Source organism: Synchiropus splendidus, chromosome 14 (assembly GCF_027744825.2).
Source record: "Synchiropus splendidus isolate RoL2022-P1 chromosome 14, RoL_Sspl_1.0, whole genome shotgun sequence".
Taxonomy (NCBI): Eukaryota; Metazoa; Chordata; class Actinopteri; order Syngnathiformes; family Callionymidae; genus Synchiropus; species Synchiropus splendidus.
In genome coordinates, this window is record NC_071347.1 from 7,974,759 (window position 1) to 8,000,040 (window position 25,282).

The window sequence follows — 25,282 nt, forward strand, 5'->3', positions numbered from 1 at the left end:
GGTAGTTATATATTTTATTTAACCATATTTGTGATATATATATATATATATATATACATATATACATATATATAGTCTCCCCCTGTCTGCCTTGGGGTCCTTCTGCTTCATAGCTGCATTGTTGAATAGACATTGCATTGCTTGAGACAATAATATGATTCATCGGTGAGACTGGCCGACTTGTTTGCGGCAGCAGCTGTTATTGCTGCTGTAAATCTCACCTTGCAGTGTGTGGAAAAGTAGCAGTAGAGTGCACTCCAGCACTACATTACAATGGCCATCATAAAATAAACAGAGTAGCACAAGTCACGCTGCTTTGAGTTTATTTAGTTGCTCACTTCAAAACATACATACATACAAGGGATGCACTACATCACCTGGAATATCTTCTCAAAGGGCCACTACAGAAAGTTAAGTGAACAAGATGTACAAAAAGCAGATTCTTTAGAGGTGATGAGTCTGATTATTACTTTTCTTTAGCATCACTGGAGCCATTAAGTAACAAATCCAGAACAGCCTCCAGTCCGTACCACACACACTGTGTGGTAAATATCGACAGGATCCAAGGCTCTGGCCTCCGACAACTAAACCAAGAGTTTCAATCCAAAGAGTATAGTACAAGTTTAATCCCAGATCCCAGTTTGACTATAGGTCATCATCCATGTCCACATCTTGTTGCAATTGTTGCACCATTTTGTCTTCCATCTGTTTGGGTTTGTCTGGAAGAGAGAAGCAGTGTGAAATGTAAAGATTTTGTGACACATACATGTGTCAGTTTGACAGCTGCAAATGAGGCTGAACAAACTGGCATGTACTAGTCACTCTAAAATCATCAAAACAACACAATTAGGAAAACCATTCCATCACTGAAAGTTTATTATTATCCACTTAATGTTCATGACTGGCTTTATATCAAACCATATGTGTGTGAACAGCAGATTGGTTAAATCTTGTCACAAAAAAGCAGATTCGTCGCCATCAAAATTAACAAGCAAATGTCTTTTTTACACAATGCTTTCCACTGAGCTTATGGAAGATTCATATTTATATGAAATGAATGAAAATAAGAAGGTGAGAATCGGATCATTTGCCTCACCTGCATGCGGTGCTTTGATGAGGTGAATATTCTTCTTCACTTCGTTGATTGCCTCCTCCTTCTCCAGCTGTTTGCCCTTCTTCAGTCTGAAACAAAGGACATAAATTTTAGGCCTAGAGGTCATGCAGTCAGGTCAACAGGCGGCTAGAGCAACATTTAATGTACAACACATAACCTGTAAAAAACAAACACATTTACACTCACCTGTTCATAATGAATCTTGCCTGTCGTTTCTGTTTAATTTCTTCAACTCTCTTCATTGCTTCAACTGAAGAAATGCAAAGCACAAAAATGACAATATTGGTAACAATGCATGACATATAATAATTTTGCATTTGTTTTAATATGAACATGCATGTTTGAGGATGATTCCTTGAACTTAGTTATACACATTTTATGGTTGAGCTCTAGTATTGTCCTATTACATTAAACTATGTGTAATGCAAGTAGTGAATAACAAACACTGAACATTGGCTCTCTGCTAAAGCTGAAGGTTTAAACATTTGACAAATAATAAAAGAAATGAAGAGTTTATCGTATAGGCCAAACATTTATATATCACAGACTAGAGACATTGTAGAGACAATGATTTAGAAAAGCCTCCTCTAATGGATTACACCTGCCCGTCACTGATATGAAATAAAAATAATAGAATATACTGTACAATGTTATACAACAATCCAGAACCATAATTCCAATGCATACCTGTCTTGTCCCACAGTTCCCTGTTGTATTTAACTGGTATGTTTCTGCGTTTCTCAAACTCCAAAGAATTATCCTGAAAGAGTTTTGAGTTAGACAATGAATTATTACAGTCATAACAGTACATAGCAGCATAAACAAAAGACAACGCACCACTGTCAACTCCTTTCCTGAGGCCTTTCTGAAGGCTTTGGTCCATCTGGTCTTTCTTGGGTTGCGCTTCTTCTTGAAGTTCTTATGGCACTTTGATCTGCAGAATCTGAATGTCTAGACGCAGATGACAAGAAAAACAAGAGAGAATATTTCAGTGTACAATTTTACAACATGTAAACAAACTTAGAGAGAGAGTTTGAAATATAATTGTGGTTAAATTAAACAAGTGCCACTAGTGGCACAGGGTGTCTGCAGCTCCTGATGGTTTTGTCATAGGGTTATTGTAGATTACAATTTTTTTATCATCATTATTTGACCAAAAACGTCATTATCATCAAGCGTAATTTTAATTTAACAAAAGGGTAATGTGAAGAAGTATCAAATTCCAAATTAAGCCTCATGCAGGAACGCTGTTACAGACGTATAGGAGTCCATTCCGTTTTTACACAGGCAAACACTAGGTGGTGCTATATACTAGAACACGACCATGGGCATGTTAAATGACGTTGACAGTCTAGATAAGTAAAACCCTCAAGTAATGTGTTGATCGCCGTTACCGCCTACTTCTATAAAAGACTTGCATTCAAACTCACTTAAGGGACATTTTGTACATAAATAGTCTATGAATAATCTCGAACCTCGTTCAAGTCACATGTGAGCGCAGCTTCAAGCTAACAGGGGCCAAATGCTAACAACAGACACGTGTTGTCAGTCAACTCCGTCAGCTATTTGGGCAAAATAAGCGCATCTTACCTTACAATCATTCCGTACAAACATCATTCCGTGTCCGGGATACACCGGCGCGGAGCAGAAATAACATTTTTCGATACGCATCCTGGCAGCAGTCACGCTACTGCCCCTGCGACGGACGACAACAAGACCGCTCCACCGACAGTACTTATTCTTCTTCTACGATCCATATACGTGTATTGAGTGCCACCTGCTGGAGTAATGCTAGAACTGTTTGTAAGACAGCAAACTGCTTCAGAGGGGTACGCTTTATTTCTTATTTCTTAAAATAATTCCTGAAAGCATTCTTGGAAATCATGTCTTATTTTTTTTCTCTGACAGATTTTGACCAACGTTTTTGATAATCTGTTCAGAGTTGACAAAATAGTAAAACACAAGGGAGCAAAATAAAATTATTTTTGCACCCGAGTGCCTTTTACTTTTTAATAATTTGTTTGCCTTTTCATTGGTAAAAATAATATAATATAGTGAAGATCAAATCAAATTAGAGGTCACCTTTATTTATTTATTATATTTAACATGCCAAAGTCAACAATGCCAGTTAAACTGGGAACTAAACTGGTAAGTAACTGGAAGTCATGTGATTAACAATATATCGTTTGGAGTCATCATTGGCTCATCTTGACATCCTCACAAAGTTTTAAAGAGACAGTGCAACAAGCTTCAAAGAACATTTTTATTATCCTGTATTTGTGATCATCTTGAGAATATCAAAACAGTCTTTGTTGACAACACACTTTGTTGCTCGCTTTGGTTTAAAAACATGTACTTTGGTAGACATATCGAAAAACCATAACTTAAATAATAACAAGAAATATCTACACCCTAAATCTACATTTGGCACCCGAGTCAAGTCAGCAATAAAACCTGAAGCATCCACATTCACCACGTTCCTCGATGCGTTACAGAGGATATTGCAACTTGAAATCAGACAGATCAATTTTGAGCACAATAAAGCTAAAACATGTTTCTGTTCACCACATGCTTTCTGAGACCATCTTCAACAAAACCAAGAATCCTCACTAAACGTGAGGTGGATTTTGTGATAAAAAGCCAGAACAGTTTTTCAAATCTCAATCTGAAAAATAAAGAACTACATTAGAAATGCCTTTCTATTAATCAACCACCAGAAATCATATCACATTATAATGTAATCGTGTAAATGAAGCCAAAGAAAATCTCTAAATATCATTTTTTCTGTTTCTTTGGTTCAGATAATTTGTATTACAAAGATATAAAAGTTGATTATGTTGCTCTTCACACACACGGGTTTCCATTTTTGATAGTCTGAATCCTCCATTGTCACACCAGGGCAGGCCGTGTAGAGGAGCAACTTCTCCATTCATAGACATCCTGCCTCACAGTGACAGATGATTCTCTTCACACGTGATCATCTCCTATGATCAGATCTAGATCTCTGCTGGACTGAGGATCAACAAATGTAAAGCCGTACCCACATCTGAGGAAAGAGACAACTCTTTGGATAATAGCATCGGCGTCACCGCTGCATTTAGCAATGGTATAGAAGGCAAACTGAGCCGTTCAGACTCAAGCTAAAGCTTTCACAAGAGTAAAAGATGAAAAAAAACAGCACAGATAAAAATCATTCAAACCACCTAAGCAAAATGTACAATAAATGGCATTGAACATAATTTTTGGCAAACACACCCTCATTTTCCTTTTTGGTTGCCTCATACTATCTATTGTATTATCAAAAAGTCTTTGGGTACAAACCTGTCTTTGGATCTCATCTTCAATGTGAGCAAAGCCCTTCCAATATTAAGGCCAAGTTAAAGCTTTGAGTTCAGTGCACTGAAACGCCAAACACACAGTCTGAAAGAACCCCAACAGTTTGACAATGTCTAATGCACTTGATTTTTCGCAACATCCCAAAAGCAAAGAAAATCAATCAAAGTTTTGGAAAACGCTTGGAAAAAAAAAGACATGAGGTGAAAAAAAGAAAGCATGGCGAAGACTTGGCGTGAGGTGTCCCCTGAGCCTGAGGTAATACTGCACGCCAGCAAGGAGGTAGCGAGGTCGAAACCTGAACTGAGGTAGACGGCTGGAGCACACGCACCTGCTCCCCAAATTAAATAAATGGACATTCTTTTCAACATTCATTTTAGGTGAGCTTTGGTTTAGGACAGACGATGCCAAACACAAACAGGTAGAAGGTTTCAAAAAAATGTTATAACCAGCATTCATACGTAATCCTGAGGTAGATCTGAAGACGTGTCCCCCTCCACCGCAGCAGCTGGATTCCTGATCCCAGAATTGTTCCCCTTAAAATAACTAAAAGGCACCAGTCAGGAAGGAAACCAGGTGGAAGTGGTGAATCTTCAACTGCTGAAAAGCAGGTTCAAGGCAGTGGATGGAAGGAGCTGACTGCTATCTGCTGTCTGAGTGGCAGAACAGTTGCGCGGGATCAGTGAGATGAACACGGACGCTCTTCTCATTCTCCAGCTCGTAAGACTGCTTCAGTTCGGCACCGCTGGTGGCTGCTGCGCAGCTCGCCGTTGGAGAAAAGTTGCAGGTCGACGAGTCGCTGACCTCTTCATTGCTTTCTTCATTGGAGTAGTGACCAGAGTCTGCGGTCTCTTGGCTGCCCTCGCTGGAGTGGGAACTCTCAGAGTGGGACGGTCCATAGATGATCTCCCGGGATGAAGGGGGCAGCGGCGAACCTAAACGTTCCTCATACCTCAGGACCACTTTTCCAGCCTCATATAAGCTCGCTCTGCTTTCCGCCTGAGACGGTTGAAAGACGTGTTAGAGCACAATTCAATCACAGCAGATTCGCCGGGAATATCACACGACTCACGTCAGTTTCCATCTGACTCCTCAGTTCTCTCTGCAATAGCAGCCACCCCTTGTTCTGATTCCTTGTGCTGACGGGTCCAGCGCTGTTTATGAGGAATTTAGTGCCACCCTGCAAGACATTTCCAGACAAGTTCTTTTAATCCAACCCAGACAACTAGGCCTCATATCCCATGAAATCTATATTTAACACACCCACAGGTCAAATCTGAAAAAGATTCTATGACTTCGGGAATTATTATTATCATATTAGGTAATTTTTATTGTATTTCCAGAATCAACAACTCCATAAAACCTGACTCACCTTGGCATCAATAAAGTGGTCGGATATCATTGGTATTAAAGCCTCAACATTCTCCATATTCCGCTCATTGGTCAGCGACAAACCAGCGACAGGACCCTCGGCAGTCGATCCAGCGATGACTTTGTGACTTGGACATTTTCTGAAAGCCAAAACGAAGCGTTAACCAAGTGCAACCAGTTTAGTTCTATAAAGCTTTTACACTCACCTCGGCCTGCCTTTGCTAATGATGATCAAGGCACACATGATGATGCAGGACAGGGCGATGCTGACACCGACGATGATCCCAGTCATGGATTTCTGGTCTATATGGTACAGACCATCAGAGAAGACTGCAGGAGAACGAGCACATCAGACACAGAAAGGACAAAAGAAATCAACTTGGATAAGCTGTGTCAATAAGTGAACATGCGCATCGTCATTTCATCACTTGTAACAGGCATAAGTTAATGAAAAATGAGTCAAACAAATGCAGCTGTATTATAATTTATACGCTCATAAATTATAAATTTATGAGCGTATACTGCCACTTCGAATCGGCCATAAAATGACAATTTGTCGCCCTCTAGTGGTCAACAGTGAGTACTGTATTGTTTCTTTTTTGACCACATGTTGAGGCTAATAATCGCAGACTAACATGAGAAATGCGGAGAGTATTTTCAAGCTAAATTTACTGCATGACGTCATTCATGTTTTAGCTAACTCTCCAGGCTGCCTCCTTGGAATATTGCTCCTGTTATGATAACTGATGGTGATGATATGATAATCTCACAGCAACACGACTCGGATGGAACATGTATTTGTTGCTCAAAACTACCAAAACAGCCATCTATCATCGACCTTAGAGGAAAGTGGTGAATGAAAAACTCACCCGTTGTCTCCTGAAAGTGATCAGAATGACGGGGATTCTTGCTGCGATAGTTATTTCCACGCCTCAGAGCCAGCTCCACGACTTCAGAGAACGGTCCGTCTCCAACCTGGTTGGATGCTGAAATCTTCACCAGATAGACATTTCCAGGCTCCAGTTTCTCCAGTAAGGCCATTGTGTGGCTTCCTACAAGCACACGTCCCAAACACAAGTGAAAAAAAAGCTCCTTGGAACGTGGTATTAGTTTTTCATGTTGATTATCTGGGACTAACTTTTATCACTTCCAGCAAAATAATGGTTTTAGGGCATGTAGAATAGTGCTACCCACCCTCCCTCTGTATGATCTGCCATTGTCCAGAGGTCCAGGAGCTTTGGGAAGCAAACATAATGGTGTAATGGGTGACCACTACATTAGCTTCATTGGGCTCCTTCCAGGACACCAGAGCAGTATCATCCTCGATCAGAGTCACCCTCACGCCTGTAGGTGGCTGCCTTGGAGCTGCAAAGAGGTGACATTTACATAAGGCATTAAATACTGTATAAAACAGTATATACAAAGGGGGGGTGCTAGTGTGACTGTTCACCTGCTGGTGATGTCTGGTGGTAGACAACAGAGCTCCATGGACTGGACATCTGATCCATGTGCAGACGCACAACAAACTCATAGCGAGTGTTTGGATTCAGATTAAGAAATATCACACTCTGTTTGACTCTGTGGAGGAGAATTACTGTCAGTCCTGTTCCAAGACTATAGACAACAACTCACTTGGCACTCCAGCTTCACACTTACGTCTGCAGGTAGCGAATGGCTGAAGCGTTGTGCGTCCCCATGGGTGTGCAGCGGACAGTGTAACTGACCACCTTCCCAGAGGTGAAGGCAGGACGACTCCAGCGTAAGGACACTTGAGTTGCATTGCTTGCCAAAACAGCGACATGATCTGGAGCAGGTGGGGCTGCCGCTACTTGGTCTCTAGGAGCTAAATATTCCAGATGAGTATGTGAGTAAATTGGCGCAGTTTTAATCCGTGATACAGAAGGTTATACTTACAAACACATCCAGGCGTACTTATTGTCTGGTCCGTCTGATAGCCGTCACCAGCTTGACCCACAGCCAGAATCTTCACGTGATATTTTCTCCTTGGATCTGCAACATAAAATGAGTTTTTCAAATAAATGGTTAAAGCCCCAAAAGGTCACTAATGTAACTGATGGTTGGAAGGGATATTTTTTATAGCACATATACAAAGGCTCGCTCAAACAAACGCTGTGGGAGGTGACGTTTGAGGGTCATCACTGCCCACCCCCCACAGTCGGACAATGCTTGGTCTCCTGAGTCACCCCAACATCTAATTCATCACGTGTTGTCAAGTGTAAAGAGCATGAGAAAGATCAACCCACCGAAAGGTCCGGCATAGATGGCAACATGATCAATAAACTCTCTGAAAATGAGCACAGATTGACCGGATGGTGATATTCTGTGATGCTTTATGCGGAAGGAATTTCAAAAGACCAGATAAGACTGTCACTGCGCCAAAATAAAAATAAAGGTGTGACAGCGGTGTGACTACGCTAGCTCAGCAGGTACATAGTGAAATACATGAGCTCCTGGACTTGTACAAAATACACAGCTCACAAAGACTATCCTCCTGCAAGACAGTGAGAATAATTGGGGATTTAACCTAAATAGCTACTGTAGACCCCACTCCCAAATCAGGACACTTTAGTGAGTGTTAAGATTTGGTTTATGCCTCCAGTGTGAAAGGTCAGCCCATGGCTATTGACCAGTGGAGGCGGTGTGTCCAGGCCTGTTGTGGGGGGTGGGCCACGGCCGTTTCAGCTGCTGGGATCCTAGACCCATGGGAATGGAGGGGGGTTTGACTGGGGTCACTGGGTCAGGTTAAGATAGACCAGCAGGAATCTGGGCGCTGAACTGTGGGATAGCAAGGGGGCCCCTTTTGTTCCTCCGTCCAGGTTCTCTGTCAAGTACTGGTGTTGTAGCCTTCAACTTGGAGCAAACTCCAAAACTACACCGGATATTTAAAACGCAAGACTAAACTAGACAAAGCAAAACCATGATAGTTAAATGTCAAACATGCATTTAGTATAGCTTTCAAAATGGATTAGAACATGCAGGAATACTTTGTTTTGATCTCTCAGTATCCTCTAGCAAAGTTTACACGACAACTTCACCAGTTGCTATTGTATTATTTCAGAAAACTTTAGCTTTCATGTATTTTACACACATCACGTTCCATTTCACATACTTCAGCTCACTGTCCTCTCTCCACTTCAATGCTAATATCTCAGCATATTTGAATCTTAAACATTCAGGATAGTGTTCCAACTGAACCAAGTGACCGGACACTCATATGTAAACAGGGGCATTATTTACATGAAAACATGTGGGCAGGCCTCCAATCTACGGCTGCTGCTACATGGCGAGAGGTCAGGGGTCCTGTCCAGCTCGGACCACTCCCAAGGGTGTTTGTTTGGGTGTCCAGCCTCAGTGGGGGCTGGCCAGGGTCTGACAGGGCCAGGCTGTCCCCCAACACAGCACAATGGCCAGAGGTAATTATGCCAGCCACTGGGTGGGAAACGGCGGAAGGGACATCTGGACTCTAACCTCTAACCCAGGGAGCCCGATTTCATTCAATATCACAGCCAGGCTGGAGGGGGATGAGGCTGAGACAGGAGGGGTCAGCCTATATTGATCAGCTGGGGGATGATATTGCAAATTCAGCATCCAACTGACCACTGGCTTTAATTAAAACAGGCGTGAGAGGAACCTCCCCAAATGTAGGTGGTGAAAGACGTGAGACAGGCTGATAATTATTCTGCTTCCTGCAAACTCACCGAGGCCACTGATGGTGTGAGTGAATGTCTGAGCCTGCAGCTGAATGGCGGGCTGCTCTGGTTGGTTCTCCTCGTGGTAACACAGCTGGAAGCCCTGCACGGCCACGGAATCTGAGGGGATCTGCCAGCGGGCCACAATGGAGGTGCAGTTGAGGGGCTCCAGATGAAGGAGAGGAGCTGAAGGGACTGAGTGACGAGAGAGAGGGATCAGTGACAACAAGTAACTCAAGCAAAGACAACACCAGCGTCAACAAAGCTTTTACATTCCATTTGAGTTAAGATCATGGACCCAAGCTAAGGACGGCAACTTCCTCTAAGTCTAGAGACCCTAGTGGTTCACTCCGCTGAAATCCCAAAAACAGTCCTCCTGATTCAAATTTAGCGCCACACACATATTAGCAAAACAAAAATCCACCTTCCGCAGATAAACAACCTCCCCCAACAAAGTTGGCCTCAGAAAAGGGGCTATTCTTTCCCCCCATGGACGCCTGAGGCCTTCTCTTTATGACCCGTGACTGAGCGGCTCTTACATCACTGACAGCCAAGGGCAAAGGTTCCTGGGTAACCAACACAAAGAGTTTGGGACAATGCAACTAGTGCAAACTTTAGTCAGAGGCTCGCCTCTCTGCTGGAGCTCCCGAAATCCTCATGATATTAAGTCGGAGCTAAAGAACATGGCAACAAAAGCAAAGACATGTTTGGAAACAATGATGCCAGAATTTAACTGTTGATATTGATAAACCCCTGGAAATATGCACATCAAACTAAACTAAATAAATTAACACATGTGACTAAGAATTAAGTGAAATTACGGGAATGTGGTCTCCCACCTAAGAACCCAGCCTTTTGGCTCAGCTCTTTTTTAGCACATTGACTCACTCACATCACTGACATCACTCCATGACACAGCAACATGAGCAACACTAACAACACTTAACATTGCAGTGAGAGTTTACCTTTGCTGCCTGAGATCTTTGGGGTACGGTGGGACGTCCAGGCCGAGGGCTCGCACCAGCCCACGCGGGTGGCTGCAGCCATACGCAGCAGGTAGATGGTGTCAGGCTGCAAATCCTCCAGGTGATACTCGGTTGTATTCTGAGGAAGCTCAATCGAGTGGACCGTGCTGTCCGCGGCAGTCCGATAGGAGAGTCTGTACGCCGACACACGGCCACGGCTTAACTTGGTGGACAATGGTTGCCAAGTCGCCTGGATATCTGTCGAGCTGGAACTGGTGAGACTTAACTCAGGTGTTCGCAAAGGTACTGGAACAGAGGGACCACAGCATAATCAGGCTTCCTATTAAACATTCCAAGAACTCAGAAGTCACAGTCAGTGAAACATATTCAAACCATTCCCTCCACTCGCTTCACACCCAAGAACATTAGCTCAACAGTAAGAGTGATTTATAGCGAGGAATGCTGCAGGTCCCTCACTCACCATCCTCCAGAGTTTGCTGACTGACTTGATCAGACATCCGACTGGCTCCCATTGGCATGTATGCCACAATGTAGAAGCTGTAGTTCCGTGCGGGTTCCAGGTCGTCGATGATGTAGCTAGTCGTGTCGTTGCCGATTACCACTTGATATTCCTCATTGTTCAGACCTGTCGAGCAGCAGAATCACTTGATCAGACGTATGAAGTGCTGATGTTCAGCTCTACCATTGTTTTTGGCAACTCAGACTTGATTTTGTGGAAGCATGTGGGACAGTACAGCATGTACTTGACTTTAGACCACAGCAGTGTCAATGCATGCGTATAAGTTTGTACACATTTGAAATAGTAACTTGACTTTATTAATGCAGACATATATTATTTAAAGGCAACCTTCTTTTAAATCTAAAAAATATATACAAAATAATGATCTGAATTTATGTTTTGACTTATTCTAATGATATTCATGATCAGCATTACTTATTGATTGTAGAATTTCATAATCATAATCATCTAATCTAATCTCCTATGTATTGATATATTTATGTCTACAAAAAGGACTGTCCACCCTGATCTGAGGTTGCTTGTAAGGTTATTTACACACTGAATAAATACACAAACTGTCATCTTGTACACTTCTTTAGGATAAAAACTACATATATCTTAAAGGTGCATTTTTCTACACAGTCTACACAGCTAGGTTTTTGGATTTAGACCAACCCCCCTCAGCCTTTGGTTGGGAGAAAAGTGAGATGAAGAGGGAACAATGGACTCCATAAGCCTGTTGTTATTTCGGCGAGTCGGCCATTCCGAATCCTCCTTGACCTCTGCACCGGGCAGGAACAACAGATGGCCAAGAACAGAGACCGTTGTGGTCCTCAACCACATCCAAATATATGCAAGTATTTTGCAACTAAAACAAGATAAGTTTCTCCAAGAAAGATAAATTCGTATGTCCCACCTTCAGCTTTCATGTAGTGGACAGAGTAGGCGATGACTTTGTCAGCGTTGTACAGCGGCCTCTCCCAAGCCAGCAGGATGGCTGAGCTGGAGATGGTCTCAGCGTGGATGTTTCTGGGTGCACTGGGACGGTCCTCGGACATGACAACAATCAGGCGAGCCAAGGACAGAACCGAGCCTTCAGGACTCTCTGCGACACACTGGTAGATGGCATCATCCTCAGGAATGATCTGAGTGATCACCAGTTTGCTGGGCAACAACAAATAAGATTGAAACGTCAGCATTTGAAAATACATCCTCAAGGTGGCTCTGGAATATTACCTGTTGTACATCTTTATACGCCCATTTAAGTGAACCTGCTCTCCATTTTTCAGCCAGGTGATATGGGGTGTTGGCACTCCATCAGCCTGGCACATGAATCGAGCAGTTCCTGCTCTTGGGCGAGTTTGGCTCTCTGGTCTTTCAACCAAAGATGGCGGCACTAAAAGACAGTAAAATACACAAAAGAAAACAACGTCAAAAACCAACATCAAATCCCTGCAAATTATCTCACGCCAAACTCTTTTTTCTTGTCATTTTTAAGACATCCCATGGATATATGTATCACCAAGCTGCCTTAGTAGTTTATAAACTTACTTTTCCAGCACCTCAGAATTAAGCCACTTGTGATGTAATGCCTGGAGAACTACAGAGAACTGAAGTCCAGAACTTGGATCCAAAAGCCTCAGCTTTAACTCAAGCCTTCTTTTGACTAGTTTTTCCCATGAGAGATTGCCACATCAAGTCTGCCTCCTCCACCTTAACCCATCTTGATCATCCTTCCTGGTCACACCTATCCTCATCATGCCTTCACTTACATACATGAACCCTGTTGGCTGTCTTCCTGTTCTCGCTATCTTCAACCCACATGTCAAATGTCCTACCTAACTTTATCTCCAAAACTCTCTACATGACCTGTCCCTCTTCTATACCTCTACTAAACGTGTCCTTCCTTGTCACTGGCATTGGCAACCTGAGTATCTTTATTTCTTCTCAGTTTTTTCTTCTGATTCTCTTCTGTCCCAGATCACCTTGACCATGGTTGAAACTTGTTCCTCATCCATCTACTTCTACTGCACATCACAAAATATAGTACTAGTCCATCAATGCAAAACATGAATGGTGAGCGTGAATGGCTCTAGACATCAATAAAAATGTCTTTTGACCTGAAATGTAATGTGGGCAGATTACAATGGTTTTACCCAAGTTTGGACCTCAACAGTGCTTACTATAATGGTGTCATTTGAGCCCACTCGAGCCAAATGTATGTGTGAATGAGAGTATTTCTAAGAGTGAGCAGACATCTTGGTCTTGCAGCGCATTTCCTTACTTATTTTTGATCACTAACAAATGTCATCAATATTAACGTCCTATTTTCTTCTCAATCCGACAGCAGGCATCCTCACCAAGAACAGTCAGGTTGGCAGCAGCGATGGTGTAGTTGCGGGTCCTTGGTGTGGTGGCCCTGCACAGGTAGACTCCACTGTGTTTGGGGTTGACGTCAGTAATCACCAGATTCCCGTTGCCCAAAACTTTGGCATTGTAAACATCAATGGGTTTGCTGTCGGCACGGCTCCAGGAGATGATGGGTGAAGGATTTCCAGTGGCCACACACTCCAAGACCACAGTTTGGTGGAGAGAAACTGTGACGTTCCGCGGTCCGGCAATGATTCTGGGCCTCTGACGTGGCTTTGGTCTTGCATCTTAAAAAGATTACAGAGACTCTTCATACAGTATTTCACATGCTTCCATGACAAAACGATGTAGTGTAGAGCAGGTAACACATTCAGCGTTTAAGTGTTATGTGCACTTTAAATATCATTCTGAGCGCACCTTCCTCCACAGTGAGTGTCGCTTCTTTGCTCCTCAGACTGCTGCCCATGTTTGTAGCTACACATCTGTACTGTCCAGCATCTTCTTTTTGCACGTTGTAAATCTGAAGCACTCCATTTGGTAAAACTGTAGCTCTGAGAATCACAAGAAGATATCAGCAAGCTTGCACAAAGATCATTGTTCGAAGATGTTGATTTCAAAGAGTACCGGGTACCTTTCTGTCTGCATTGGTAAGGTACTTTGGTTCAATTCCCAAGTGATAGTGGCAGGAGGACTGGAGGTGACTGCACAGGAGAAACGTGCCACTGAACCTTCAGTCACCTCCACAGGCACAGGGTGTTCCACAAACTCGGAGATACCTAAGTGATACATAGAGCAGTGGTCAACACACACAAAACACAGAAGTCTAATTGCCACTCTTTATGCAGAGCACCTTGACTGTGATGGATGCAAAGAGCCTCCATGAAAGGAATTGATCCTTTTCAGGACATCATGATCTCGCTATTGTGCAGAGCCATCGGGCCCCGTTCACCAGCTGGTCCAATCAATGGATCAATTGGAGAATGACACAGGAAGATGCATCACTTTGGCGGAAACTGATCAATACTATTTGCATTTGAGCAAATATAATCAGACAATTGAAAGTGAATATATGTTCTTCACCATAATCTGTAGTTTGTGTTGCTACCAAGGAAGATGGATATATTCACGTTTAAACATTGAAAACTGTAAATATATTTCATCCTTATATTTCAGGGATGACAGAGGTCTATCATTTCATCATAGCTGGTAAATATACTGTACATATACCTCGAACAGGGAGCCACTTGTCTTATTTTTACCGTCAACATTTAGCAAAACCAGTGAAGAGCATCACTTATCACGCAGGGCAACCACACATGGCTCACACAGTAGGTTGAGCTGTCTCACTGATTCAAAACAATCCAACAGCACACCTTTATGTTTAAAGAGCACAGGCCCCTCGTGTATTTTAAGAACTTCTTTAATGATATGACCAATGGCCTTGACTCATTAAGCTGATGGCTCCTCCCCCACCTGGAAACACCCCAGGAATAAAGTCAATATCATATTAAAGGAAATCAATGCTCCCTCCTCCCACTGTGACTGCATGTTTTAATCCTTGGCTTTTGGGGAAACCTCAATTAAACACCTTTCCTTTTCATCTGTAGCCGTTGTCTCGAATTTCTTGTGCTGTAAATGAAAGACCTTAACAGTCACTGTTGAATTTTGAATTTTATGTGACCTGAACTTGAATATCTTGAATGTAAATTACTCTCTGGTTAATGAATCGACACTGCAAGTATAGTGATACAATACTGAGTGAGATGTGGTTCTATTGGTCTTAGAATGGAACTGCTTGTAAAAAGCTGTTCTTTTTACAACCCTAAAACTCAGCTTTGGTCCCAAGATGGACTCTTGGACAGGAATGTGTGTGATTTTTTTTTTTTCTCCAAATCCATGTCCCATCTTCCAGCTGCTGCTGATGAGGGTGGTGGGAGTGGCCTGCACGGACGAAGCTGAGAATACGGTCCTCTGTTGTGAAGAGCAAATCAATGTCTAGGTCAAGCCTCACAAAGGTTTCCCTAAAGAGGTCAGAGTTCGCATCAACCCCCCATTTCACTGAGTTTCACCCTAAAATGTGGATAGATCGAAGCCACTTTAACAGTCCTCTATATAAAAAAATGTTGTGGGACACTTTTATTCTCCATTTGAATTAGACATAACAATAAACATAACACGGACATTATTACGGCTATGTTAATTTTATTTTTTTTTAAGCATTTCAGGATTTCATCTTTAACTGTTTGGACATGAAGCTAAACTTGATGATACCAGCCAAGCAGGACGAAGGGCTGGATGTAAATATGTTTTGAAGATGGCATTTTCTGTGGAGAATCAGTTGCATTCATTCACATGAGAAACTTGACCGCCAATAACAAAAGGGCCCCCATGTGACAGGCCGACAGAGGGCCAGATCCAGTGAAAGGGATTGTGCGACCAGTGAAAGAACAGCAGGCCAGCCTAGTCACAGCCTCGATGTGACATCACAAAGCCTTTCTCTGCTGACCTCTGACCCCAGGTCCTCTGGACAGAAGGAGAACAGGGAGTAGGCCCATCCTCCACTCCACCGCCTACAGCTGACCAAAAACCTTTAACCCCTTAATCTCCCTGACTGGACACCAGACAAAACTTGAATTTGAGATTTCTGTTTTGTGCCTATGTTAGGAAAAACTATTTCAGAGTGTCCTTGAACCTTTTACCGCAATCATGTTGAGTTTTACAGCCATCATCACATCTGGCTCAAACTTTCTTTTATCAGTGTCAATGTCATTATCAAATAGCTAAGATGTTGCCATGGTAGCAGTCATGGGCTACTCTCTCGGAGGCACTGCAAAGTGCCCATGCTAGATCAGGTCCACTGAATAGATACAGCTGTCCTGTGCACTGATATGTGGACAAACAAATGCCCTGAAAAACTGCCCTTTCTTCTGGGGCGGTCACTAAACAATAGCTTAAAGGCGAACAGCTTTTCAGAGATTCCTCTGTGTAGCGGACCATTCAACCCTACACACATTTCCCACTCACAGTCGCAAAGCAAACATACTAACACTTTCTAACTCTACATGTCTTGAGAGTTTATGATCACAGTTGTCTTCAAAACAAGTTTAAGACCCTCACAACCTGTTTATGGACTATTTATGAGTGTTGTGATTGACTCCATCTATCTTTAACTGTCTCTTAAAATTATCCAAGAACAGCACTGACAGCTTTAAAACCGGAGCATGAGTGGGTCTCTCTCAGCAGCTACCAGAGACATGGACTTCTGAGGGTTTTCCTTCATAAAAGTTAAGGGGTAGAATACATCTGCTTTCCATCACCAACTTAATAACCCATGAACTTGCTATTCCGATGCCAGCACATTGACACTGAAGCGTGAAGAAGTGAGCAGGAAATGCGGAATGAAAATTGCAACTCCATTTGGAGAGTAAATACTCACTTGCGATAGTCAGACGTGATCTTTGGCTTAGGATAGCTCCATATTTGTTCTGAGACAGGCACTGGTAGAAGCCTTCATCCGAATCCTCCTTGGTGTGTTGAATCTTTGGTATGTACAAGGAGCCATTGGACAAGAACTGGATGTGCTCGCTTTCTGTCAAGCGCAGTCCATTTTTTAGCCACTTGATAATGACTGGGGGCTGCCCATGAGCAATACAGTCCAAGACAGCCGGTTGCTTTGGTAGAAGAGTCACATCACTTGGTTCTGTGATGAAGGACAACTCGCTGAAACATAAAACACCTGAAAGGGGGACAGTGGCAGCATCAGCATTGTAAGAATAATGAAGATTTGGATGTAAAGAGAATAGAAAAATGTGTTTTTTAGACTTTTATATAATAAAATATAATACTAAAATGCATTCTTCATGTACAGACGGGGTTGATACGCTCTTTAAAAAGTTTATGAACTCATTGAATTTATATGTAAAATGATATATGATGAAACAGACTCTTTTAAAACGTCACTGCATTTATATATATTTTCACACTCGGGTCGGAAAGGATGGAGGCGACAGTCGCGAGCAAACATCAGCAGCAAAAACAAGAGCGGACACTTACCAGATAAAGGTAGAAACAAAAGAATAAACAGCCAAAGGTGGCGGGGTTTCATCTTGAACTTCGCCATTTATCCACAACAAAGTCTCATTTTCCCTCAAGGAGCCCGTGCTCCCCTGCGTCCGGTCGCTGGATCCCCAAAATCACTTCTGACTGCCTCGTTGGACGAGCGCTCTAGCGGCACGAGCGCTTCCCCCTCCCACTTTTGCCCCTTGCTGACGCATGCGCACACATGAGGACAACAACCGCGTTTCTTTTGACTGAATAACAAAATAGGATCTATTTATCGATTTAATATATATATATATATAATATCTAAAACATCTATACTAACTGTTCACTGGGCGTGAAGTCCTGCTGCTATAATAATAACAATGATAATAATAATACATTAGTACATAATAGACTTTAACAGACTTTAACAGACAGAATTTGAATACAAATAAATGAAGAATTTTGCTAGATAAAAAGGATATATAATGAATTTTTTTTTTTTAAATACGGGGGGAAAATATTTCTGTGAAATATAATTTCAAATAAGTCAAGATAACAATATATTTTAGGCTCACTGTTTAATTTAACTTTTGAAAAATATGTATGCTAACTGCCACTCCACCTGTATGGTCTGCTGACCTCATCAAGGGGATATTTGGCAGAAAAGGGTTGCTCATTTTTATTACAAAAATGTATCTAAGAGAGGGTGTGGGAAAGATGAAGGGAGTACTGTACTTAGGGAGCAGACAAAAAGGCTAAGAGTAAGGAGGACATGTGGTGGTTTGATGGTCGGTTGATCATGCTGTTCAGGGTGCTGAAGGAGGAAGCGAGGGAAGCGCTGAGGAGGATGAAGAGTAAGGAAGCAGCTAAATCTGACAATATCCCAGTTGAGGTATAGAGGTATGGAGAGAACTCAGAGGACCGTCTCATTAGAGCACTGTGCATAATTAAAACTGCAGAAGGAATACGTTCATTTTGTGGGAAATTTAAATGACAGACACGTCAGAACGCAGACAATAATTTGTATTTTCTGCTGTGCACCTGACAATAACACTAGGTCCTTCGGAACACTGGTTGAAAAACACTGCATTAGATGGCTTAACTCATCCTTGAAGACTAGGATTATTTAGTGGGGAAAAAAACACTGACAGAAACTGAAAGAAACAAAAATACTAAAACATTTGCGCGCAATAACAGTGATGAAAAGAATAGCAAAGAAGAAAAAGAAGGAAAACGATAAAAAGAAATCAAGAATAAAACAGCAAATTTAAGGTAAACCTTTTGACTTTTGAAACAATTGACCCATTTAAATTGTATAGTAAATTGTATCTTGAAGTGTGCTCCATGGAAATCTTAATCCTTTGCTCTAAATCCTTAGTCATTTTGTCTTTATGTGTTAAACCTGTGGGTATCTTGCTTTTGGTTCGCTGTGTGGAACGCCTTCCTGGATGATCAACATCCGGCTGAAAACCTTTCATAATAAAAGCTTGTTAGCGTACAGTAGTTTGGACAGAGATCCGATCATATGGCATACTGTATGATAGTATGATCGCTAATCTCCGTGGCACCTGGCGACACAATATATGCGTATATATGACTGGCTGCTTTGGATAAACGTTCTCGTATCAGTTCGTCTGTCACACCTTCTGTCTCTAGCCGGTGAGTGTTAGCCGCACCGCATGCTAAAGTATGTTGTGACTGCTAAGCTAACGAGTAATACATGTTGTCGTATGGTGTCACTGTTTTTCTCATCAAATATATTCAATAAAGTCGTCCCTAAGGATCTCATTGAGCTTCGTGCTTATCTGTCAATTGTGTTCTATTAACAACAAGACCACCTTAAATTTGCATTTTTGTCAGCATCCATTCAATGTTAAATTCTCATCCTTTGTATGTATTTTTAGTTCGCGATGGCGGTGGAACAGTTTGTGGCAAAGACTCTTGAGCTCTTGCAAGAGGAGAGAGAGGCTGAAATAGAGGAAACCAGGTTTGTGGACTCATATAACTTTATTTCGAGGAGTCTCTACTGTATAAACAGCAACTTTCAGTCTAACAAACCTATTTAGACTCCTCAACATTGTCACATTTTCCGCAAAGTAGAATCAACATTAGTTTTTACATGCTTATCAGTTATTGGCTGCAAAGCATTTATATAATCAGTATGTGAAATGTCAAAATGTCACTTGCCGCTGATGAAAGTTGAATGGTGTACTTTTGTAGGGTTTGGCAGGAGAACATCTCCCCAAAGGAACTTCAAAACAAAGGCGTATGTCTGTTGAAACTGCATGTTGGGAGTCAGTCCACTGGCATGTATGGACGCACAGTGGTGCTCTTCGAGCCAAGGAAACATCTTGGATTCACTTCTCTTCCAAGCAATAGCTTTGGACCAGGTACGGCTGCGGCATAGAACCTCTCGTGTGAGTCTTGTGCTCCTTGTTTGTCTTGATAATATACAATTGTCTTTTATTGCAGGCGACATCGTAGGCTTGTATGACACCGGGGATTTCAAGGCCACCTCTCAGATTAGCACGGGAATAGTGACAAGGGTGACCCAGGTATCGATCAGTGTGGCCTTCGACGATCCTAAAGATGGACTCGGTTTTGAAGCGGATGCTCTTTACAGTCTTTTAAAGCTGGCAAATGATGTGACCTATAAAAGGATGAAACAGTGAGTTCTCCTCAGAGTTTTTATTTTCTCTTATTACTGAACTAATGTTCGGACCTTCAACACTGGCAGAGCGTTAAATGTGCTGAATGGATACCACAATGGACCAGCAGCAAATGTAATCAGCGTACTTTTCGGGGACTCCAAACCTTCATCTCACTCCCAGCCGAGTAAGTGAACATCCTCCTTTATTTAACTTTCTAAACTCCCCCTCCACCTGACCCTCATTTTTTTATCCTTTACATTGTATGGATGTACTATTTGTTTACTATTTTTTTTTTATCTTCACAACAGATAAAGTGGAGTTCTTTAACTTAAATCTGGATGAGTCCCAAAAAGAAGCAGTGTCCTTCACTATCGCTCAGAGAGAACTGGCCGTGATCCACGGACCCCCGGGGACAGGGAAAACCACCACTGTGGTGGAGGTCATTCTGCAGGCTGTCAAACAAGGCCAAAAGGTGCCTTGTATCTGAAACCACACTTCCGTTATTTATAGCACGCATTTGTCATTACATCAGTGCAGTCGAGACAGACTCATTTTAGAATCTGGGTTGTGTGTTTTTTTTACAGGTCCTGTGCTGTGCCCCCTCCAATGTGGCTGTTGATAATTTAGTGGAGAGATTAGCCCGGTACAAGGCCAAGGTTCTCCGGCTGGGCCATCCTGCCAGACTGCTGGAGTCCATACAAAAACATTCACTGGATGCCATTCTAGCGAAGAGCGACAACGCGAACATCATCGCTGACATCCGCAAAGACATAGATAAGGCTTTTGTAAGTAGCTTCATTCCCTCCTCATTACATCAACTATTTCTAAATAGCACAGTGATGTATGTGTATTTTCACCATATAAGATGGGGATGAAGAAGGTGCATGACAGAGGAGAGCGGGGGAATTACAAAAGAGAAGTTGGAGAACTCAGAAAAGAACTGAAAAACAGAGAAGCCACAGCCATTGGACACATTCTGAAAAGTGCCGACGTCGTCTTGTCGACCAACACAGGTTAGAGAAGGCAGCTAAGCCACGTCGGCAGTGTGAATAGGAAGTAAATGGAAAGTCATGCGGCTGTTTCTTCAGGTGCATGTGATGATGGCCCTCTGAAGTTCCTGCCGGCAGATCATTTTGACTGGGTGGTGATAGACGAGTGCGCTCAGTCTCTGGAGAGCAGCTGCTGGATTGCTCTCCTGAAAGCGCGGAAGTGTGTCCTGTCTGGGGATTACAAGCAGCTACCTCCAACTATCAAGTCCCAAAAGTAAATAGAGTACTTCTCTTTTGGTTCAAATATGCTTTGGTGATGTCTAATAACAATTGAATGTGTTTGAATTTGTCTGGTCTTTTTAGGGCGGCATCTAAAGGTCTAGCTCTTAGTCTCATGGAGAGACTCATCCAGACGTATGGGGACTCAGTGGTGCGCATGCTGACGGTGCAGTACCGCATGAATGATGCCATCATGGAATGGGCCTCCAAAGAAATGTACCAGAGTCGACTGACTGCTCACGACTCGGTGAAGAACCACCTGCTGAAGTAAGTGTTAATGGATGTAAACTCTTCTATTTCTGATCGGTGGTTGCACTGAGTTTTTCATTTATTGTTCACATTATCATCATTGTGCTTTAAAAATAGCTTGTTTAGTTATTGCGTTGTATCAATTCCACAAATAATTCAATGGCTTGTTGCTAATAGAAAAGCTGGTAGATGTTTGCTGTAGATGCAGAGGCTCAGTCTCCCTGTACTCAGTTAAAATGCTACGTATAGAGGAGACACACCCCTGAAGCAGGGTTAGGGAGGACAAGTCGCGATCCAGGATCTGGTGGGGAGGATTTAATTTTGCCTCTGTGGCTTGTGGCTGAAGCCTCCATACCTGAATGCATGTGAGGATTCTCCACTGAGTTGCCAGTCCTCCTAATATAATCCTGACCATGTGTTTGGATGTGCTCAGAGATCTTCCAGGAGTCACCAGCACCGACGAAACCAGCACCCCTCTCCTCCTCATCGACACCGCAGGTTGCGGCTTGACCGAACTGGAGGTTGTGGATGAACAGTCCAAAGGCAATAAAGGTTTGTCCATTTGATTTGCTCCAAAAAACAAATCTATTTTGTCTCATTGTGTGCTCATTTTCATGAACATTTTCATACCAGGGGAGGTGGATATTGTTGAGCTGCATGTCAATGCACTGACTGAAGCTGGAGTACGTGACAGAGACATTGCTGTTATTGCTCCGTACAATTTACAAGTAAGTAGTGGTCAGCTTTTTTTTTTAAATTAATTTTTCATAGTTTAATTCAATATTCTGAAATTTTAAATGTTGTTTTTTTTTTTTATTGAAAAGTTAAATTATATAATATAAAAAAACATTGTTTCTAAGGGTGTCATGTGCTTTTTTCTGTTTGAAAAAAATGGAATTATGTATAATTTCTGTTACATCTATTCATGCAGCTATTCAGTGTAACATTTTAGTAAATCCAAAATGTTCAATTCAGTTATTCATTTTTGGCATTAATCAGATTTCTGGGCATTTTCAGTAGCTTGACAACAACATTAAATATCAGTGGGTACTGCATTGTGTACCTTGGAAATGGAAGTGCAGATGTGTTCAGCCCTTAATGTCTGTGCCGTCACAGGTGGATCTTCTGCGGCAGAAACTGTCTCCAAAGCATCCAGAGATGGAAATCAAGTCAGTGGATGGATTCCAGGGTCGAGAGAAGGAAGCGGTTGTGTTGTCTTTAGTTCGCTCCAACAGGAAAGGTACCTATCTCAATGCTTACGTGTCCAATTTGTTCTACTATTCAAAGTAACCACTGTGTTATGTTGTAGGTGAAGTGGGATTTCTGGCAGAAGACAGAAGAATAAATGTGGCGGTGACACGGGCCAGACGCCACGTCGCCGTCGTGTGCGACACTCAAACAGTACAGAATCATGGTTTCCTGAAATCCCTCGTGAGCCACATGACCAAGTTTGGAGAGGTCAGAACAGCCTTTGAGTACCTCCAAGACATTGTCCCGCAAAATTACGTGCGGGAGGTTAAAGACAAAAAGCAAACAAGCAGCTCCTCCACCAGACAGAAGGGTTCTGACCAGATTACCAAAAGGCCAAAGATGAATCAGAAGAAAATGCCTGATGACCGCAGTAAATCTGGATCCAATAAAGATATTAAGTCGGTAGTAAAAGATGAACAAGAAAGCAGAAATAGACGTGCTGAGATCAAGGAGAAGCTTGAGAACTTCCTGAAAGATTTGAGTCTCAGTGAGCTGGAGTTTCCCTCGTCGTTCAGCTCTCATGACCGGCTGCTGGTCCACCAGATCGCTGAGGAGCTGGGGCTTGTGCACGAAAGCAGAGGAGAAGGGAAAGAGAGATGCATCAGGGTGTCCAGAAAGCCAAGCTCTCAAACACAGGAGGTCAAAGCACGAGAGAACGACATGGAAGAGGCAGAAGCTGTAGCTCAGGAAGTGAACGCCAGCTCACATCAACCACCCGACCCATCGGGTCCACCTGAGGTGGATTTAAAAAGTTTACATTTGGAGAGAATGAGGAGAGAGCAGCAGAAGAGAGAGGAGAACGCTCGACAAAAGAAGCAACAGAATGGATCGCACGCTAATATGTCGAAGAAGGCGGGCTCGGCCAAAGGTACACACCCATATTATGCGTCTTAAATCGGGTTTTTGATTTTCACGCTGCTCTTCTGTTGGAGCAGGAAAGAAGCAAACCAAAGCAGGAGCCTGTGAGATCGCTGCTGCTGCTTCTGCAGACGATGACTTTGACTCTCTCATCAGCGCTGTGGTGAAGGCCGACAGCGTGTGCGGCTTCTTCAAGTGTAAAGCCTCGGTGCTAACTCTGGGGCAACTGTGCATCTTCTGTAACAGACAGTTTTGCCTCAGTCATCACATCCCAGAGGTACTGACGCCCAGAACCCAAACCACTGTGCGAGAACGTTAAAAGTCTTCTCTGCCTCCAGGTTCACGGCTGCGGCGACAAAGCCAAGTCTCACGCTCGGATGAGAATCAGCAAGGAGGGAGTTCTGTACGCGGGCAGCGGCACCAAAGACAAGACCATGGACCCGAATAAGAAAGCTTATTTGCAGCGGAAGCTGGACTCCAGGCTGAAAGACATGGCCTCACAACGGAAAACAAAAAGTAAAGAAAAAGAGAATTAGCATCAAATAAACCTCTGAGTTTCCTGTGTTTCTTCCTTTTTGTCTTTATTTGAAAGCTGTTTATTATTTTTATTTGATTCGTGCCCGTCTTTCAGACACACCCGACTCAGGTTTTAGATGAAACTGTGCAACACTGCTGTGTAGCAGTTGATACAAGCCTCATCCTCTGTTAGGACCAGGAGGAAAGATGGCAAACACAACAGCATCTATTTTTAGGTTTAATTACACCTTACAATAGGAAACATACAAGTGCTTGTGCGGTTCAGTGTCATGTTATAAAATTGCATTTAACAAGTAGTTTGAAATGTTTACATCGATGGTGTCAAAAAGCAGCTGATGTTTATGGTAATGCTGTGAACGACTGTGTTTTTAGTTTGCCTCGCATGCTTCTGTCGTTCCCACCTGGACAGAACATCAAGAATATGAAGCGTCACGTACACTCTAGTGACCTGCTGAGTCAAATGTAATCATTTAAATATGTAAAACAAACTCCAAATTTAAATTGAGAAACACAAATTAACTGATTTTTTAAAATATATATGTATATCAATATTTTTAGCTGGATGTAACAATATTAAATACACAAATTTGATCTAGAAAGAGAACTTTGATTCCTTGAGTTTAAATAGAACATGCATCACTATCTCCACTAGTCATACCAAGTAGTTAACATAAAGTATAAACAGAATACAATAGACGACCGGCAACAAACTGCAGCTTTCATGAGGATGAGAAACAAATAAATATTACAAGATAGGAATTTCTTTCGATAACACAATGTGTGTTGATCCGGCTCCTCAATCTCACAGAGTAAGGAGAACAAAACAGCTGTGTATTCCCGTTTTCTTTGTAAAGACATCAAAGTTTTTAAACAGTTAAGATATTGTAGTTAGCTGTCGACAACACAGTATGATAAATAAATACATCAAATGTTTCATTCAGACTTGGTGTGGTGTGGCATATGGAACACAGATACTTTTGTAAAAGTTGGTGATGGAATTTGGACAGAAAAATCCTCGTAGAACAACCATTCGTACTATCG

The 25,282-nt window shown here is 42.4% G+C and overlaps 3 protein-coding genes across 3 annotated transcripts; 1 reads left to right on the forward strand and 2 right to left on the reverse strand.

Moving 5' to 3' along the window:
• Positions 1–312: 312 nt before the first annotated feature.
• On the reverse strand, positions 313–2,857 carry rsl24d1 (ribosomal L24 domain containing 1). The gene is made up of 6 exons (XM_053885901.1): positions 2,705–2,857; positions 1,952–2,065; positions 1,802–1,874; positions 1,301–1,364; positions 1,097–1,182; positions 313–719 (listed from the first exon to the last, which is right to left on the reverse strand). Exons 1-6 carry the CDS (start codon positions 2,783–2,785, stop codon positions 646–648), a joined length of 492 nt encoding a protein of 163 aa, XP_053741876.1. The 5' UTR covers positions 2,786–2,857; the 3' UTR covers positions 313–645.
• Positions 2,858–3,390: 533 nt separating this feature from the next.
• On the reverse strand, positions 3,391–17,572 carry LOC128770812 (protogenin B-like). The gene is made up of 19 exons (XM_053885692.1): positions 17,437–17,572; positions 16,820–17,119; positions 14,015–14,159; positions 13,801–13,934; positions 13,374–13,670; positions 12,250–12,409; positions 11,930–12,177; positions 10,975–11,139; positions 10,494–10,799; positions 9,538–9,723; positions 7,733–7,828; positions 7,475–7,661; positions 7,269–7,396; positions 7,013–7,183; positions 6,688–6,870; positions 6,025–6,148; positions 5,820–5,958; positions 5,520–5,627; positions 3,391–5,446 (listed from the first exon to the last, which is right to left on the reverse strand). Exons 1-19 carry the CDS (start codon positions 17,501–17,503, stop codon positions 5,090–5,092), a joined length of 3,501 nt encoding a protein of 1,166 aa, XP_053741667.1. The 5' UTR covers positions 17,504–17,572; the 3' UTR covers positions 3,391–5,089.
• Positions 17,573–18,917: 1,345 nt separating this feature from the next.
• ighmbp2 (immunoglobulin mu DNA binding protein 2) lies at positions 18,918–25,139 on the forward strand. The gene is made up of 16 exons (XM_053885544.1): positions 18,918–19,086; positions 19,332–19,414; positions 19,648–19,817; positions 19,900–20,095; positions 20,165–20,262; positions 20,387–20,550; positions 20,663–20,863; positions 20,944–21,091; positions 21,167–21,341; positions 21,431–21,613; positions 22,029–22,147; positions 22,229–22,323; positions 22,712–22,835; positions 22,905–23,714; positions 23,782–23,981; positions 24,043–25,139. Exons 2-16 carry the CDS (start codon positions 19,338–19,340, stop codon positions 24,238–24,240), a joined length of 2,958 nt encoding a protein of 985 aa, XP_053741519.1. The 5' UTR covers positions 18,918–19,086; positions 19,332–19,337; the 3' UTR covers positions 24,241–25,139.
• Positions 25,140–25,282: the final 143 nt, after the last annotated feature.